At 41.7% G+C, this 15,228-nt stretch overlaps 1 protein-coding gene across 3 annotated transcripts in view; it reads left to right on the top strand.

The window, feature by feature from the left end:
- The window catches only part of FAM13C (family with sequence similarity 13 member C), a 216,625-nt gene that overhangs the window by 109,953 nt on the left and 91,444 nt on the right, over positions 1 to 15,228 (top strand). For 2 of the 3 annotated variants that reach the window (XM_075130810.1, XM_075130808.1), the window contains one exon: positions 9,445 to 9,483. In XM_075130810.1, the coding sequence (XP_074986911.1) occupies positions 9,445 to 9,483 (39 nt within the window). Of the gene's footprint in view, positions 1 to 9,344; positions 9,363 to 9,444; positions 9,484 to 15,228 lie in introns of those variants that run through there. The other variant, XM_075130809.1, reaches the window with a different exon arrangement.

The raw sequence follows: 15,228 nt of genomic DNA, 5'->3' as shown, positions 1-15,228 counted from the left end.
TCTGTGGATGCTCAATCTTTAGAATTTGCTATGCAAAGTCTGTTGGGGGCATTCTGTTCTGTGGAGGACCATTCCAGCTAGAACTGGTTGAAAATTTTGCAACAAAACAGATTTCTTTCTGAAAATGCTGATTCAATTAAATCAAATGTTTTGATGGAAATCAGGTTTCCTGCTCACCTGCATCCCCAGGCTCTACAGCAGCCCACTTGGTGAGGAGCTCAAATGAGAAATTTTCAAAAAATTCTATTTTCAGTTCTTCCAAACCAGATTTTTTTTTCAAAAAAATATCCTTCATGTGAAATATGTTGCGTATCTGATTTCTTGTTCCATTTGGAATGAAAGTTTTTTTGAAAATGGAAAATTTCCCACAGAATGGGAATTCTGGTTCTTGCACGGTTCTAAGTCCAATACTTTCATACAGGCAGGTGTTAGATTATAAAAAATGTGTGCAGATATTGGTGAGCTGGCAGATGGAAAGTTCAGTTTCAAGTATGTGCCTGTATAATTTCTCATGTTCACTAAGGAAGACAGTAAAACACCCCGAGAAAATGTGCCCCTAAATTTTTATGGGATTATTTCTGTATCATTTTATGACAGCAACTCCACATGTAGGTTACACAGAAAGCTTGACTGTGTATCTTGTTTGAAGTGAGACAGCAAGAGCATCTGAGTGCTGTCTTCCACTGCTATTCACATGATGTGCTAATTAGGTCACTGATAGAATCAAAGATACAGAAAACTGGAGTCACTGCTCAAAACTGGCTTCCTTGTATAATCACTGTGTTTTGGTTTAATTTGTCTAAAAAATGTTCTCATGTCTCTAACATTATCCCTGCAAAGCCAGGCTGCACATCAAGAAAGCAGAGCGGTGCACATATGAACGTTTTGTGCAGCTGGGCAGAGTGTTCAGTATTTATCACTGCAGAAAACTGGCGTGTGATTGCTTGCTCCCAAGGCTTTTGCTTGGTTTATACCTTGAGTGACTGGGGAATCTATCAAATTTGTTTTCTATTGAAACAAATATATTCTGTCATAACCATGACTAAAGAGGGAGGTAGCAAACAAACTGATATTAAATCTGCACCACTGGGTCCACAAAAAGTATACTGTGTAGTACAGAAAAGTGCCCCACCAGTGTGATTTGAGGGACATAAGAGTGGAAGTAAAGACTTTGCAGGAGCATGTGGGGTTGGAAGCTGCTATTTGGCAAGACCTAGTGCATCCCAAAGGCAATTATTTGCTCTTTAGTATTTTTATGAGGTTCAGGGATAAATTAACTCTGGCAGGGATTATTTGAATCCAGAGGAGGGGAGGGGATCCATCAAAGACAGGGAAATCATTCCAATTTCCCTTTAGTTTGACGATGGGATTTTAATAAGGTCCTCCCAGAAGCCCCAGGGAGCTGTCTTCAGTGCATCATTACATACATCCTGTTAGTGAGCATTTGAAGTGTTCTGCATTCTTTTTAACTTCAGTACAGTTGTATGTTATAAAATAGAGTGCTAAATGTAATTGCCATTTATGCAGCATTTCAGTAGGAGTAATTTTGGGCTGTGAGGAAAATCAGATTTTAAAAAAAGACTGCTAATCACTGCAATCACTGCTAATCACACTCTATAGGACTGTGCCGTACTTTGCATCATCTGACAACAAATCACCAAATGGAGAAATACTAACTCTCCCAGTGCACCAGGGAATTCAGATTTCCCTGTAAATATGTATGTCTCCTTCAAATGTTCCTGAAAAAAGAGTTTAATTCCCAGGACAAAATTGTCATTATTACAGACTTAAAGTTGAAATATTTCATTATTTACTTCAGGCAAAAATCTGTGGTGAGAACATGGTAGTTTTCTCAAAACACAAAATCATATCCTGGAAATTCCAAGGTAAGGTTCCACTTTGTAGAAGAAACCAAACCATTAGAAAGTCTGCGGATGCATGGTTAGTCACTTTGACAACCACAGCCTTGCAAACCAAGCACAAAGGAAATACATTCCTTCTCCTCACAACCTGTAGTTTCCATATGCTTCCATTCTTCCCTCCCATTTCAGATGATGTGACCTCCATTGGCTTTCCCTGTTCTGCTCTTCTCAGACTGAATCCACCTTATCCTCCACCTATGTCTCCCTGCCTCCCCTTGTTCCATCACAACCTGGGCCATGTACTTTTTGCAGAGCAGGCATTGGACTGCTGTGTGTTTCTAGTGCCTACAGATGACTAACAATGTTCATAATGTGCACATTGACCATGTGGCTTTATTAAATATATGAAAAGTGTGGTTAATATCTAAATAATTCCCAACCCGAAAACAAGTAAGACCAACAGAATAAAAATGAGGCTGCATATCGAGAAAGCAGAGCTCTGCACTTGCACACATGAATATTTTGTGCTTCTGGGCTAGTGTTTAGTATTTGTTACTGCAGAATAATCATGATCAACAGAATAAAACAAATATGGAGTTTCTAGTCAAAGCTGTTTTAGAGCTATGATAGGACAGAAATATATGAATGAATTTTCAGAAGTAAAATCTCATTTTATTTTTGAATACTCATCTCTCCAAAATGCACAAACTTACTTGCTTGAAAATTTCCAAAACCAATCCTCTGAGTGCCAGCATGTGAGATTTTAGATGGTTTGATACTATTTTGCCAAAATTGTAGTGGAATCAATAGTGGGTATTTAATGGGAAGGGTTGGCTTTTTTAGAGAGAATGTGTCTCTCCAAAATTATGATTTTACGAAAATATATAGAGCAGCGAAATTGTCTAAAGCTTGAAAATAATGCAACACAGATAAAACTTTACTTGCAAATAACAAGATGAATATGAATAATTTTAAAAGTTGAAGTTATTAAAAATAAGTCTTGAATTCTGTGCTTAAATCCAAAGCTGCATATACAGTAGCAGATTTTTTTCTCAAAGCTTGAGAATGATAGGTACAGTGCCTTATCTATATGTTGCAGTGAAATGTACCTGTGTTTTAGTACATTGAATTGCCATTGTATATAATTCAGACCAAAACAATTCAAATGGCTATACTGAAAATTAGGAAGTAAGGTTTGGATTGTGACTAGCCATTCAAGGGACTAATGGAGAATAAAATCCCCACCATTTTAGGTGGTCATGTTAGTGCTCCACTCTTTGACGTTCCAGATATGGAGGGGAAAGGGGAATAAGAGCAGGGGCTGCATGCCCAGAGCAGGGGGGAGGGCATGGATGGGGGGAGAGCAGAGAGAAATTGGGAGAGCCAGCAGAGAGCCAGAGCCCATAGGAAATCTAACGAGTAGAGGTTAGTTATTTCCATCTGGGAGCAAGGGGAGATCAGGGAAGGAATTATGAATCTGTGAATCACATTCCCTTCCTACAGTGGCTCCTGGGCACAGTGCAGCATAATCAACCCAACCCTAAACCTAGCCATAACACAATTAGTGATCCAGTTTTCACTAGAATCATAGAAATGTAAGTCTGGAAGGGATCTCAGTAGGACATCTAGCCCAGTCCCCTGTACTGAGGCAGGACTAAGTATTATCTCGACCATCCCTGACATTTGCTTGTCTAACTCGGGGCTTAATTTGTGCCAGGGCTTGCCAGGACTGAGCCCCGGCACCTCTAGCCTTGGGGGTTTGTAGCCCCAGCATCTCTGGGTTTGCTGCATCAGTTATGAATGTAAAACAAATTGTTTTAGCCCCAGCATCTCTTTCATTACAAATTAAGCATTGTCTAACCTGTTCTTAAAAACCACCAATGACCGATATTCCACAACTCCCTTTGTAATTTGTTCCGTTGCTTAACTACCCTTACAGTTAGGAAGCTTTTCCTAATGTCTAACCTAAATTTTCCTTGCTGCAATTTAAGCCCATTACTTCTTGTCCAGTCCTCAGTGGATCTAAAGAACAATTTACCAACCTCCTCTTTATAACAGCTTTATAACACTTTTTTGTACTTGAAGACTATCATCATGTTCTTTTCTCCAGACTAAGCAAACCCAGTTTTTTCAATCTATCCTTGTAGGTCATGTGTTCTAGACCTTTTTAATCATTTCTCCAACTTGTCCACATCCTTCTCGATGTGTGGTGACCAGAACTGGACACAGTACTCCAGTTAAGGCCTTTTCATATCTTGCTTACAAACAGTCCTGCTGCTACATCCCAGAATGATGTTAACTTTTTTTGCAACAGTATTATATTGTTGACTTATATTTCGTTTTGATCCACTATAATCCCCAGATCCTTTTCTGAAGTACTCCTTCCTTGGCAGTCATTTGCATTTTGTATTTGTGCAATTAATTATTCCTTCTCAAGTGCCCATTTGTCCTTACTGAATTTCATCCCGTTTATGTCAGACCATTTCTCCAGTTTGTCAAGGTCATTTTGAATTGTAACCCTGTCTTTGAGAGCACTTGTAACCCCTCCCAGCCTAGTATCCTCTGGAAACTTTATATGTGTATTCTTAATGCCACTATCCAAATCATTTCTGCAGATATTGAATAAAATTGGACCCAGGACAGATCCCTGTGGGACTCCACTTAATATAACCTTCCAGCGTGACTGTGAACCATTGATAATTACTCTGAGTATGGTTTTCCAACCAGTTGTGCATCCACCTTATAGTAGGTTTCAGAATAACAGCCGTGTTAGTCTGTATTCGCAAAAAGAAAATGAGTACTTGTGGCACCTTAGAGACTAACCAATTTATTTGAGCATAAGCATTCATGAGCTACAGCTCACTTCATCTTTCGTGAGCTACAGCTCACTTCATCTGATGAAGGTGTAGCTCACGAAAGCTTATGCTAAATAAATTGGTTAGTCTCTAAGGTGCCACAAATACACATTTTCTTTTTGCACCTTATAGTAGGCCTTCTCTTCTGTGTATTTATTAATGTGGCTCTTTTTTAATAACCTGTTTTATAAGAGAAAGTTTTTACCAAATGATTTTTACAGCAGTAGCTTTTTCATGGAGAGTCTTTCCAGAAACACTGGCTAAAAGCATCCTCTAGTCCAAAATAAATTAAATTATGCCTGCAAATGAGTCACAAACCAGTGTAAAATATATGCCTGGAAAGCAATTTAGTAATAGAGGTTTGACATTAAAAATAGTTTGAGTAATTTAAACAGTTTGATGGTGCCTTTCAATGTAGGGGTCCTCCAATCCAAATCACTGCGAATACTATGCTCCTTGAGGAAAATCACTCAGAACTCCATATTAAGGTCAAATTGTGCCTTAAGTAACAGCAATGTAATCCCATTTTATTTTAGTGGATTTATTTAGGGTATGAATCAGCAGGGAATTTGATCTAAATTTGTGTGTAGGAATGCAGAGATTATATTTACGAGACCATTTTATGCCCATCCCCCCCAGGTTGTGAAACATTTTCAGCATGTCTGCGAAATACATAGGATCTGATTTTTAGCTCTGCCTCAACCAAGCATTTGTTTTTGTTGATGCAATTTACTGTCCATAAGTAATGGCTCCCACATTAAATTCAAATACCAGCAGTATTGTCAACGCCAAGCATTCAGAAATCAAGTCAGGCCCCCAAACACCATGAGATTGATTTAAGAATCATGGGATTATTAATCTAATTTAAAATATTTAAAATAATGCATTTTATGTTCTTTTCTTTTGCCTGCTGGTGCCTGAGCCCTTAGGGTCACAGTAGCTTCACATTTTCAAACTTTTCTCTGGAACCATGAGGCCTAGAAACCGACTTTAAAAAAAAAAGAAAAGAAAAAGAAAACCTGAGACTCTTATGCAATCCCTTGATTCCAGTATCTGGGGCCTTAAGAAAAACACCAAATACCATGAGACTTGTGATAAAATCATGAGAGTCGTAATACTCTAGTGGCTAAGCATCTAAGGCTGTGTCTACACTACAAACTTTGGTAGATGCAAGTTACACTGACATAAAACCACAGTTCGTATATCACTTGTGCATTTGCATACTTGGTTCTTTGCATTGTCACTGTGTGCACTCATCAGGAGTGCTTGTGTTGATACACAGTGTGGAGCACCATGGTAGCTATCCCAGTGTGCAAGCCGCCAGCACACTGTCTTTTGGGAAGTTTTGGCAATGCGTGGTGGGGCAGAAACAAGACATGCAGGGGTGACTGGGAGCAAGGGGTCAACTTCCCAGCATGCAACTGTCCCCATCACATAATGTCATCTATATCCCATAATTTTCATGCTTTTTAAAAAAAATCCCAAGAACCCACGTGACTCACCACCCCTTGCTGTCTGCCACCAGTGACAGAAGCATCTAACCTGCACAGCTCTGCCCTATTGTGAAAAGAGTTGCAAGAACGGAATGCATAATCCTCTGGTATTTGCAGAGTCGTAGGAAGAATGGCATCATTGGGGAACTTGACAATTTCTTGGAGGACAGATTGCTGTGGTGTTACCTGGGGTTCTTTCAACCCAGAGCTCTTGGTAACTTTTACTCTGTGTGAGGTGGTATCAGGAAATAAATCAGGGGAGACACGATCGTCCAGGATAGATGGCTGACACGAACAGGACAACACAAGCATGCTTTCACTTAAAGCTAAACTTTACTTAGTCTCAAGCACTTATACACACGTCTGCAACAGGTTAGTAAAACACCCCCAACCCTTGATAATTACCAAAGCTGAGTGTGGCTCTGGAGTGGCACAGCGGTAATCCATCTGCCAGTGGGAAACACAAGAGGCATCCAGAGAGAGAGAGTCCAGTCCTGAAGAGTCCCCCTACCTCAAACTTTCCCCCCTTATTTATACATTAGTAATAGAATGACATGTCCCTTAAAGCAAACTTGTTAAGTAAGCAGTTTCAATGGTCAAGTGAGAGGTTCCTTCTGATTATCAATTAACCAGGTGTGGGTTTTTCCAGAGTTTGCGGCCCTGAGGCCCCAATAGACATTCCTGGGGCACATTCTGCTCTTCTAAGATGCATGTATCAGCAACTTCAACACAATTCTTATCAGGAAGGACGTGGGGTCAAGCTGCCCTCTCTGTGGCATCCACCCCGCTTGGTTAAACTGAGACTGCTGGATGGCCAATTTACAGCCTGCTGACTTGGCTGCTTTTAGCAATAAGCCATAGTGGTTTTAGGCACTTTACTGGTTTGCCAAAGTCTCCCTATACAGTGGGACACATTTGGCACAAAAAGTGAGTGTGTGCTAATAAGATTTGTGGAAGACACAAAGCTGGGAAGTATTGCCAGCATGGCATAGCCAAGATGATCTTGAAACCTGGAGTAACAGAAATGGAATTAAATGTAGTGGTGCAAGGTACGAGATCATGCACTTAGGTACTTACGTTCTGGTTTATAGCAAAAATTATTGTTTTATCAGTGACTGTGGCAGAGAAAGACCTGGGTTCATTGGTCAATGACAGGATGACTATGAGCCATCAATGTGAGGCAACTGTGAAAAAACCTAATGCAATTCTAGGATGCATGAGGTGAGAGATTTCCAGTAGAGACAAGGAAGTGTTATTACTATTATACAAGGCACTGGTGAGACCTCATCTGGAATACTGTGTGCAATTCTGGTTTCCCATGGTTAAGAAAGATTAATTGAAAGTGGAACAAGTGCAGTGAAGGGCTAGTAGGATGATCAGAGGAATGGAAAACCTATCTTCTGAGAGGAGACTTAAGGAGCTTGGCTTGCTTAGCCTAACCAGAAGAAGGCTGAGGGGAGATACAATTGCATTCTATAAATACATCAGAAGGATAAACACCAGGAGGGAGAGAACTTATTGAAGTTAAGGGTCAATATTGGCATTAGAACAAATGGATATAAACTGGCCATGAACAAGTTTGGGCTGGAAATTAGACAAAGATTTCTAACCATCAAAGGAGTGAAGTTCTGCAACGGCCTCCCAAGGGGAGCAGTTGGTTCAAAAAACTAACTGGTTTCAAGACTGAACTTGATAAGGGGATGGAGGCCAATGGCATGTGGCCTGTCTGCGGCTGCTAGTAGCAAATATCTCCAACGGCTGGAGATGGGGCACAAGATAGGGAGAACTCTGAGTTACTAAAGAGGATGCCTTCCAAGGTGTCAGGCTGCTGGGTTTTAGGGTCTAACTAATCACCATATATAGGGTCAGAAAGGAATTTCCCCCCAGGTCAGATTGGAAGGGACCCTGGGTTTTTTTTGCCTGCCTCTGCAACATAGGGCACAGATCACTTGCTGGTATGAATTAGAGGAAATGGTGGATTATCTGTAACTGAAAGTGTTTAAATCATGATTTGAGGACTTCAGTAACTCAGCCAGAGGTTAGGGGTCTTTTACAGGAGTGGGTGTTTGAGACTCTGTTGCCTGTGATGTGCAGGAGTCCAGACTATAAGATCATAACGGTTCCTTCTAGCCTTAAAGTTTGAGTCTATAAAACAATATGCATTGGGTGAGTGAGCTCGGAAGAGACAAGAATAAGAGACTACGTCAATATTATTTAAGGGAAGGGGAATTCTAGCTGCCTTGTCCTGATGTGGCTTTGGATCCTCATTCGTGCTAACCATGATTGTGAACTGTGCTCACACATCATGCTAGCACAGGCTGCTTCAGTGAGTGGGAAGCCCCGCCTCCGAATCTCTGCTTGGTTTCTTGCTGTAGTCTGTGCAGTACCATCGTCACACATCAAGAATGCTCGTAATACTCCATTATTTGGCAAAACATGTAGCAGCAAGAATATATTTTTCTACTGTAGGATGATCTAGCAGTATATTTATCAGATTTCTAAGATGCAGGTAGACAGGAAACTCCAGGTTATCTCAGAATCAGCACATTTAACTGTATCCTGATCTGACCTCTCTAGATTTATAAAACCAGGTTTGCAGACACTTTACTACAGGGTTAATCTGGATTTTGCTATCCATTCCTCTTTCGCAGAAGCAGTTTCCATGCCGCTCATTTAAAAATCCTCTGTTCGTTTAGCACCCCTTCCTTCCAATTCAGATTAATTTTTTTCACAACTTCCCTTGGAGTTTGGCTATCAGCAGAATTTGTAAGAGACAACTGAAGAAAAGTCTCATGAGAACCTTAATTGGTCATCCCTATTTGAAGTAATAAACACAACATAGTGTATAAGGAGCAGCCTGCTAATAAATGTTTAAAGAATCAGAATACCAAACACTTGTATCAATGTGCTAGAAACCCCAGTTGCTATTTAACAGCATAGTTGTAACTGCAGAGTGCCTGATCCCTTTCTGAGACTCTCCTGGCAACCTGTGTTCATATATTCAAAGCAATGCTGGATGGGCTTTGTGGTTTGAGAGTGTTGCAGGGCTAATCCCTCTGGTTCTTTGATTATGAGCATGTGCAGAGCAGCCCAGCGTACGGCATGTGCATGTAGAGCTAACACAGAGCCTTGTGTTGCAATGCCATGTTTCCGTATGTGTTCCAGCAACTGAAAAACATTTGGGGAGGCTGCCTGCTTTATTGACTATCTGATGTTTTCTTGTTTCTGTTTCAGCATTCAGGATCATTCCTTCAACAATACAGCATTAGCAGAGTAAGTGAATAAATATATATACCTGTACCATTAAATAAGAATATGTTAAGCAGGGCAGAGAATAATTTTAAATACTATTTCCAAAGTGAAAAAGCTTTTTGTAACATTTTATGGTGCACGGTCTTCTGTGATTTTAATATTTATTGAAAATATGCTGAATATGACATAAAACAATATTTACATATGGTTAACTATCCATTAGCAATGGGGTAGCATTATGAAAGAATATCTTTGTTGCTGTTTTCTGCCTTATATATCTTACATGTGTTTGAATATATGATTGTATGTATACTGTACATCTCATGAGAAAATATTGCTAATTCTTCTTTCTGATGATCATGACAAGTAAAAGTGTCAGTTTTCTAAGAGCACATGGGCTATGCTTACTGTCAGCATTGGCAGAAAATATTCGTTAAGCATGTTTTGAGCAAAACACTACATTATTTAGACAGGTTCAGTATCTGAATGCAGTTTCCCTTTGCAATTAATGCAGTAAACTTTTTACACGCACTTTCCCCCCACTTCGGTTTTAAAGAAATATGTTTTGGCTTTTTATCTTAAGAAGGTGGACAGACAGCAGAACAGTAGAAAACATCGTAAAGTTACAAACACTGAGATGTCATTAACAATTTAAAAATTAAATATACTTCTGGTTTTCCTTAAAGGAACATGCTTTAATTTCAGATGTGACTATTCTGTATTATTCATTGACATTAGTATAGCTCTTTTTGGCTCTGAAAAATATGCATTGTGACCCTGTTTGTGTATTTTATCCCCAAATTTCACACACACTTGATTATATTTCAGAAGACTGCTCAGCTAAATTGTGGCCAGCAGTTTGTCAGAAGGGAGATAATTTTATAGATTAGCTTGCATGTAAGGTACATTTCAGATTGCCGAAATGCTGGGAATAAAAAGCCTAAGTTGATTGTGAGCTGTTTGCTAAAAGGTTGCAGGGGATATTAGATATTTTGAAAGCAGTGGAGGTTGTAACTCAGTTTGAGCAATCCATACGTGCTGTCAAACTGACTAGAGAAGAACGGATGTAACATTTTTCTAGGGATTCCAAACACCTTTAACCTCCTATATACCTCTCTCTTTGCTTCATGTATGTATTTTATCCCATTTTAGTAGTGCTACAGTAATCAGCATGAAATTAAATGGCATAAAAAATCAGAAAATGGTTTTTAATATTATTTTTAATTAGTTTTGCCACTATACATTTCTACCTTTAAATGCTGTATTGTGGGACAGTGAGGTCTAAAATGAAGGACAACATGTGGGACTTTCCAAATGAGGGACGAAGTAGGACATCACATTTTTAATACTTTCCCCACCCCTTCTCAACCTCAGTCCTTCAACGGCTCCTTTCTCTTCCTCAGCCTCAGGGCTTCCCCCTGCCTGTGCACATCTTTGCCTTTCCCCTGGTCATGCCACTAGGACCAATGGTGCAAGTCTTTCTCTGCCAGGCTTCCTGTCACCATCTAGAGGAAGCATTGCAGAGAGGCCTGCTTTGTAGTGCCAGTGTAAGCCACACACCTCCTGGGTGTGGTGTTCTGTTCCATCTAGTGGGGGTGGGGGAAGAGACTGATTTGATTGAGCAACAGCCTTCGCTAAGAGCTGGTTGGCTTTTAGCTCATGTAGTAGAGGCTCTTGCACTAAGCTCCAGAGGCCTCAGGTTTGATCCCGATGACCAGGGTCTTGTCGGCGTTACAAGCAGGGGCTTGTCCGGGATTTCAACTGGGAAGTCTCTGAAGCTCGGAACGCACTTCCTCAGCTAGGGGAAATATGTAACCCACACACCACCTGGGTGTGGTGTTCTGTCCTATCTAGTGGCACCGAGACCACTTAGAGGTTGAGTCTGCTCTACAGCCTTAGCTAAAAGCCAAAGAAAAGGACTACTTGTGGCAGAAATAAATGTGTTAGCCTCTAAGGTGCCACAAGTACTCCTTTTCTTTTGAGAATACAGACTAACACGGCTGCTACTCTGAAGCTAATAGTCAGTTGCCTTTTAGCTCATGTGGTAGAGGCTCATGCACTAAGCTCCAAAAGCCTCAGGTTTGATCTCGCCCGCCGACGACTGGGGTCTGTTGGCGTTACCCTTCCTCCTCCTTTTCCCTATTGGCAGTGCTAGTATATGTGCACAGCAGCCACTACTGCAGTGGGACCTGGTGGCAACCGGGCGGAATAGCAGGTCCTTGGTCCAAAGGCATCTGAGAAATGGTATATCCCACTTAGTGTGGGGCACTGGAGAAGTTTGCTAGAGCACAGTAGAAACAGAACCCTGTTTTCACATCGAATTTGTCCTTTTCTTCTTTATTTTTAGCAAGTTTATAAACCCTGGGGGCTTGAAACATTCTTTTAAAAAACCTGCTTGGGCCAGAATTGTCAAACTTGGGTGTTAAAGTTAGACGCTTTTATCCCTACTTACGCATTGAAATAAAAGATGCCAGATTTTCAGAGGTTCTGAGAACACACAGCTCCCATTGACTTCAGTGCAAATTGTTCATGCTGCGCACTTCTGAAAATGAGGTCACTTCTATTTAGCAGAGTAAATGAGGATCTAGGTACCTAACTTTAGGCATCCAATCTTGGTCTTACATTCTGAAGCACACTTCTGTTGCAAGGGGCAGATGCTCCAGAATCCTACAGTACACAGGACCTTGATATAAAACATCAAATTTCACTTTTTTCCAGGGACCTTTCTCAAGATAAGCCAAAAGTCCAGAGCTGCCAGTCTCCTTGTGGACTATATGTGCATCTGGTGAATGAGAAGTTACTGTTTATATCGGGGTGGTCAAACTTTCTGGCCCAAGGGCCACATCGGGGTGCAAAACTGTATGGCGGGCTGGGTAGGGAAGGCTGTGTCCCACAAACAGCCTGGCTTCCACCCCTGCACACTATCTGCCCCCTCCCACTTCCCGCCCACTGACTGTCCCCCTCGGAACCCCCAACCCATCCAACCCACCCTGCTCCTTGTTCCCTGACTGCCCCCTCCTTGGACACCCCCCCCCCGCCACTCCCTGTCCCCTGACTGCCGTGACCTATCCACACCCCCACCCCCTGACAGGCCCCCTGGGACCCCACCCCCATCCAACTCTCCCTGCTCCCTGTCCCCTGACTGCCCCCCCGGGACCCCCTACCCAACCCCCCCCACTGCTGCGCACCACCGCACCATGCCACTCAGAGTGGCAGGAGCTTTCAGCCCCACTGCGTGCGTGGCGACGTGGCTGCAAGGGGGAGAGAACAGCAGGGGAGGGGCTGGGGATTAGCCTCCAGGGCTAGGACCTTAGGGGTCGGGCAGGACGGTCCTGTGGGCTGGATGTGGCCCCCAGGCCGTAGTTTGCCCACCTCTGGTTTATATGCATGTCTTAAATATCATAGCCTCAAAATAGATACAGCTTTCCAGGTCCTCGGAAAGGACAAAGAAGGAACAAATCACAATACATCCACTAAATCCCACATTCTTTGGAAAAACAGTACATAGGAATTGCCATATTGGATTGGATCTGTCCATCTAGTAGCTCTGCTGTCTCTGATCATCTGGTGCCAGATGTGTCAGATGAAGGTCATTAATGGAATAACCTACCATTAAGGGACATCTCCCTGCTCTTAAAAAAAAAAAGCTATATAGTGTAACAGTGGATATTTTCATTTTCCATGTAGTGCAATGCACTAATCCTTTTTAAAATCCTGCTAGGGTCTTAGCCTCAAGCAATATCTTGTGACAGTGCATTTCACAGATTAACTTGGTATTTATTTTTAAACAACATTTTTTATCAGTTTTAAATTTGATACCTTTTAATTTCATTGCCCCCTTGTTCTTATGAGCTGAGTAAATAGAAACACCCAATTGTCTTCTCTATGCTATTCATTATTTTGTGTATTTCTATACTGTCCCCCTGGATTAACAGTCCTCATCATATAATGTTCACATAGGTGTCTTATAATTCTGTTTTTATTTATTATTTCAACCAATTACCTGTACTGAAGTAAAGTTCAGTGCTCTGTAGTTCACAGGATCACCCCTGAGCAAACTCGGTGGAACCAACACACAGGGGATTTGCTTAGTAGAGGGGAGAATCCCCAGGGCGTTCAGTTGATGTATGTATGCTGCATCTCTCACAGTCCCTTCATGTAGGGGATGTTCCTGGTGAAGAGAGCCATGGCCACGAGTGCCTACATGCTCTGACTATTCTTGGCTGTCAGAGTGGTCCCTTAGAGCCACAGAGAGCCAGGTATGAGTAAGAGCAGCTCAAATTGGCCACCAGAACAGGAGAAATGTAAAGATGGTATAAAGCTACCTTTTCCTCTGGGTCTCTGTTCCCGTTACAAGCTTAGCTTGGAATGGCGAAACCAGGCCACTGTAGAGCTTCTATTCAAAGCAGGGTGGAAACCCTATCTACTGGCATTCTTAATTGATTCAGATATGCCCCAGCCAAGCCACACAACCTCCCCACCCAATAATTGCTCCTCTCCTAAACCGGTCCAGGCCTCTCACTTATTTTAGTCTCCTGTGGGGAGCTTTGGTGGCATTCTGCTCCCTTCTGGTGTCTTCACTGGGCTGATTAGCAGGGCCATTCCACCTCTGTCAAGGAACATTATTCCTCTCTATCTCCTCTCCTTGTGTTCTCCCATCTCTTTCCTTTCCCTGATTTTCCCCTTCTAAGTTCCCAACTCCTATCCCCAAATTTTCCAACTGATTTTTCCCTTCCCAATTTTAGATGAAGATTTCTTCTGGCAAGTGGCTTTCTCCCTTTAACACTGGTTAGCTGGAGAGTGGCTCTCAGGGCCACTCCCCTACCAGTATCAAACCATAGGAGAATAGAGGAGGCAATACTCCTCTGACAACAGGAGCTCTATGGAGAGGCTTGCCATTGGAACTGTTTCTGCAACTGCAATGTATTACTCAGTATACATTGCTTCTCTTCCTTGTCTGCAGTTCTATAGGCAGAATCCAAGCATGGGGGTCATACTCATGCCCAAACAAAGGCGCTCAGTAATTTTAAAGAGAAAAAATATTTTTTCCTTTTAAAAGAAATGCACTCAAGGCATCCTCAGTGGGTGCGTTTATTAACTCCTCCCCCTCTCGCCCCCCCTCTAAAAAATAGGTAGGTCAATGCAGGAAGTGTAAACAGCTTGAGAGAGTATCCCTTTAAATAATTTCATCATCAGCTTGCCTGTTGATAAAGATACCAGCAGAAGACTGGCAGGGAGAGGAGCATAGTAAAATCTTACCATCAAATTGCCATGCAGGGATACACGTTTATCATTTAACGTGTTCTTTCCAGAGCCAGGCGGCTTTCGTCAATAATTAATTAATCAATTGAATTACAGGTTGCTTCCCACATAATGAATAGATTCTTCTGCCAGCTAGCATCAAGTAATCCAGGCCTGTTAAGTGTTTGTGCAGTGTGAGTATGAGCAGAGGGTGAGGAGAAGGGAGTGGGGGGGGTGGGAGGGGCAAACATTTGTCCAGAATTAATAGAATGGAAGGTAGAATCTTCTTTATATCAGGGTCTAGATGGGAAGAGAAGCCCCCATTGTGCATTGCAGTTTGGATCAGCAGATTGTCTTGCACTGAGCATTGCAAAGTTAATCTATACTTGATGTCATTCTGAATCTCTGGTCAACAGTTGGGTATTTAACTGTTTTTAACTGTTTTTTCGGCATTTTCTCCTTATTATGCTAGTTTTGCTTTAGGAATACTTAATTCTATTGAGATTTGATCTCAATGTTTTGGAT

Source organism: Caretta caretta, chromosome 7 (genome assembly GCF_965140235.1).
Source record: "Caretta caretta isolate rCarCar2 chromosome 7, rCarCar1.hap1, whole genome shotgun sequence".
NCBI classification, from domain to species: domain Eukaryota; kingdom Metazoa; phylum Chordata; order Testudines; family Cheloniidae; genus Caretta; species Caretta caretta.
This window is presented reverse-complemented; position numbering and strand designations above follow the sequence as displayed.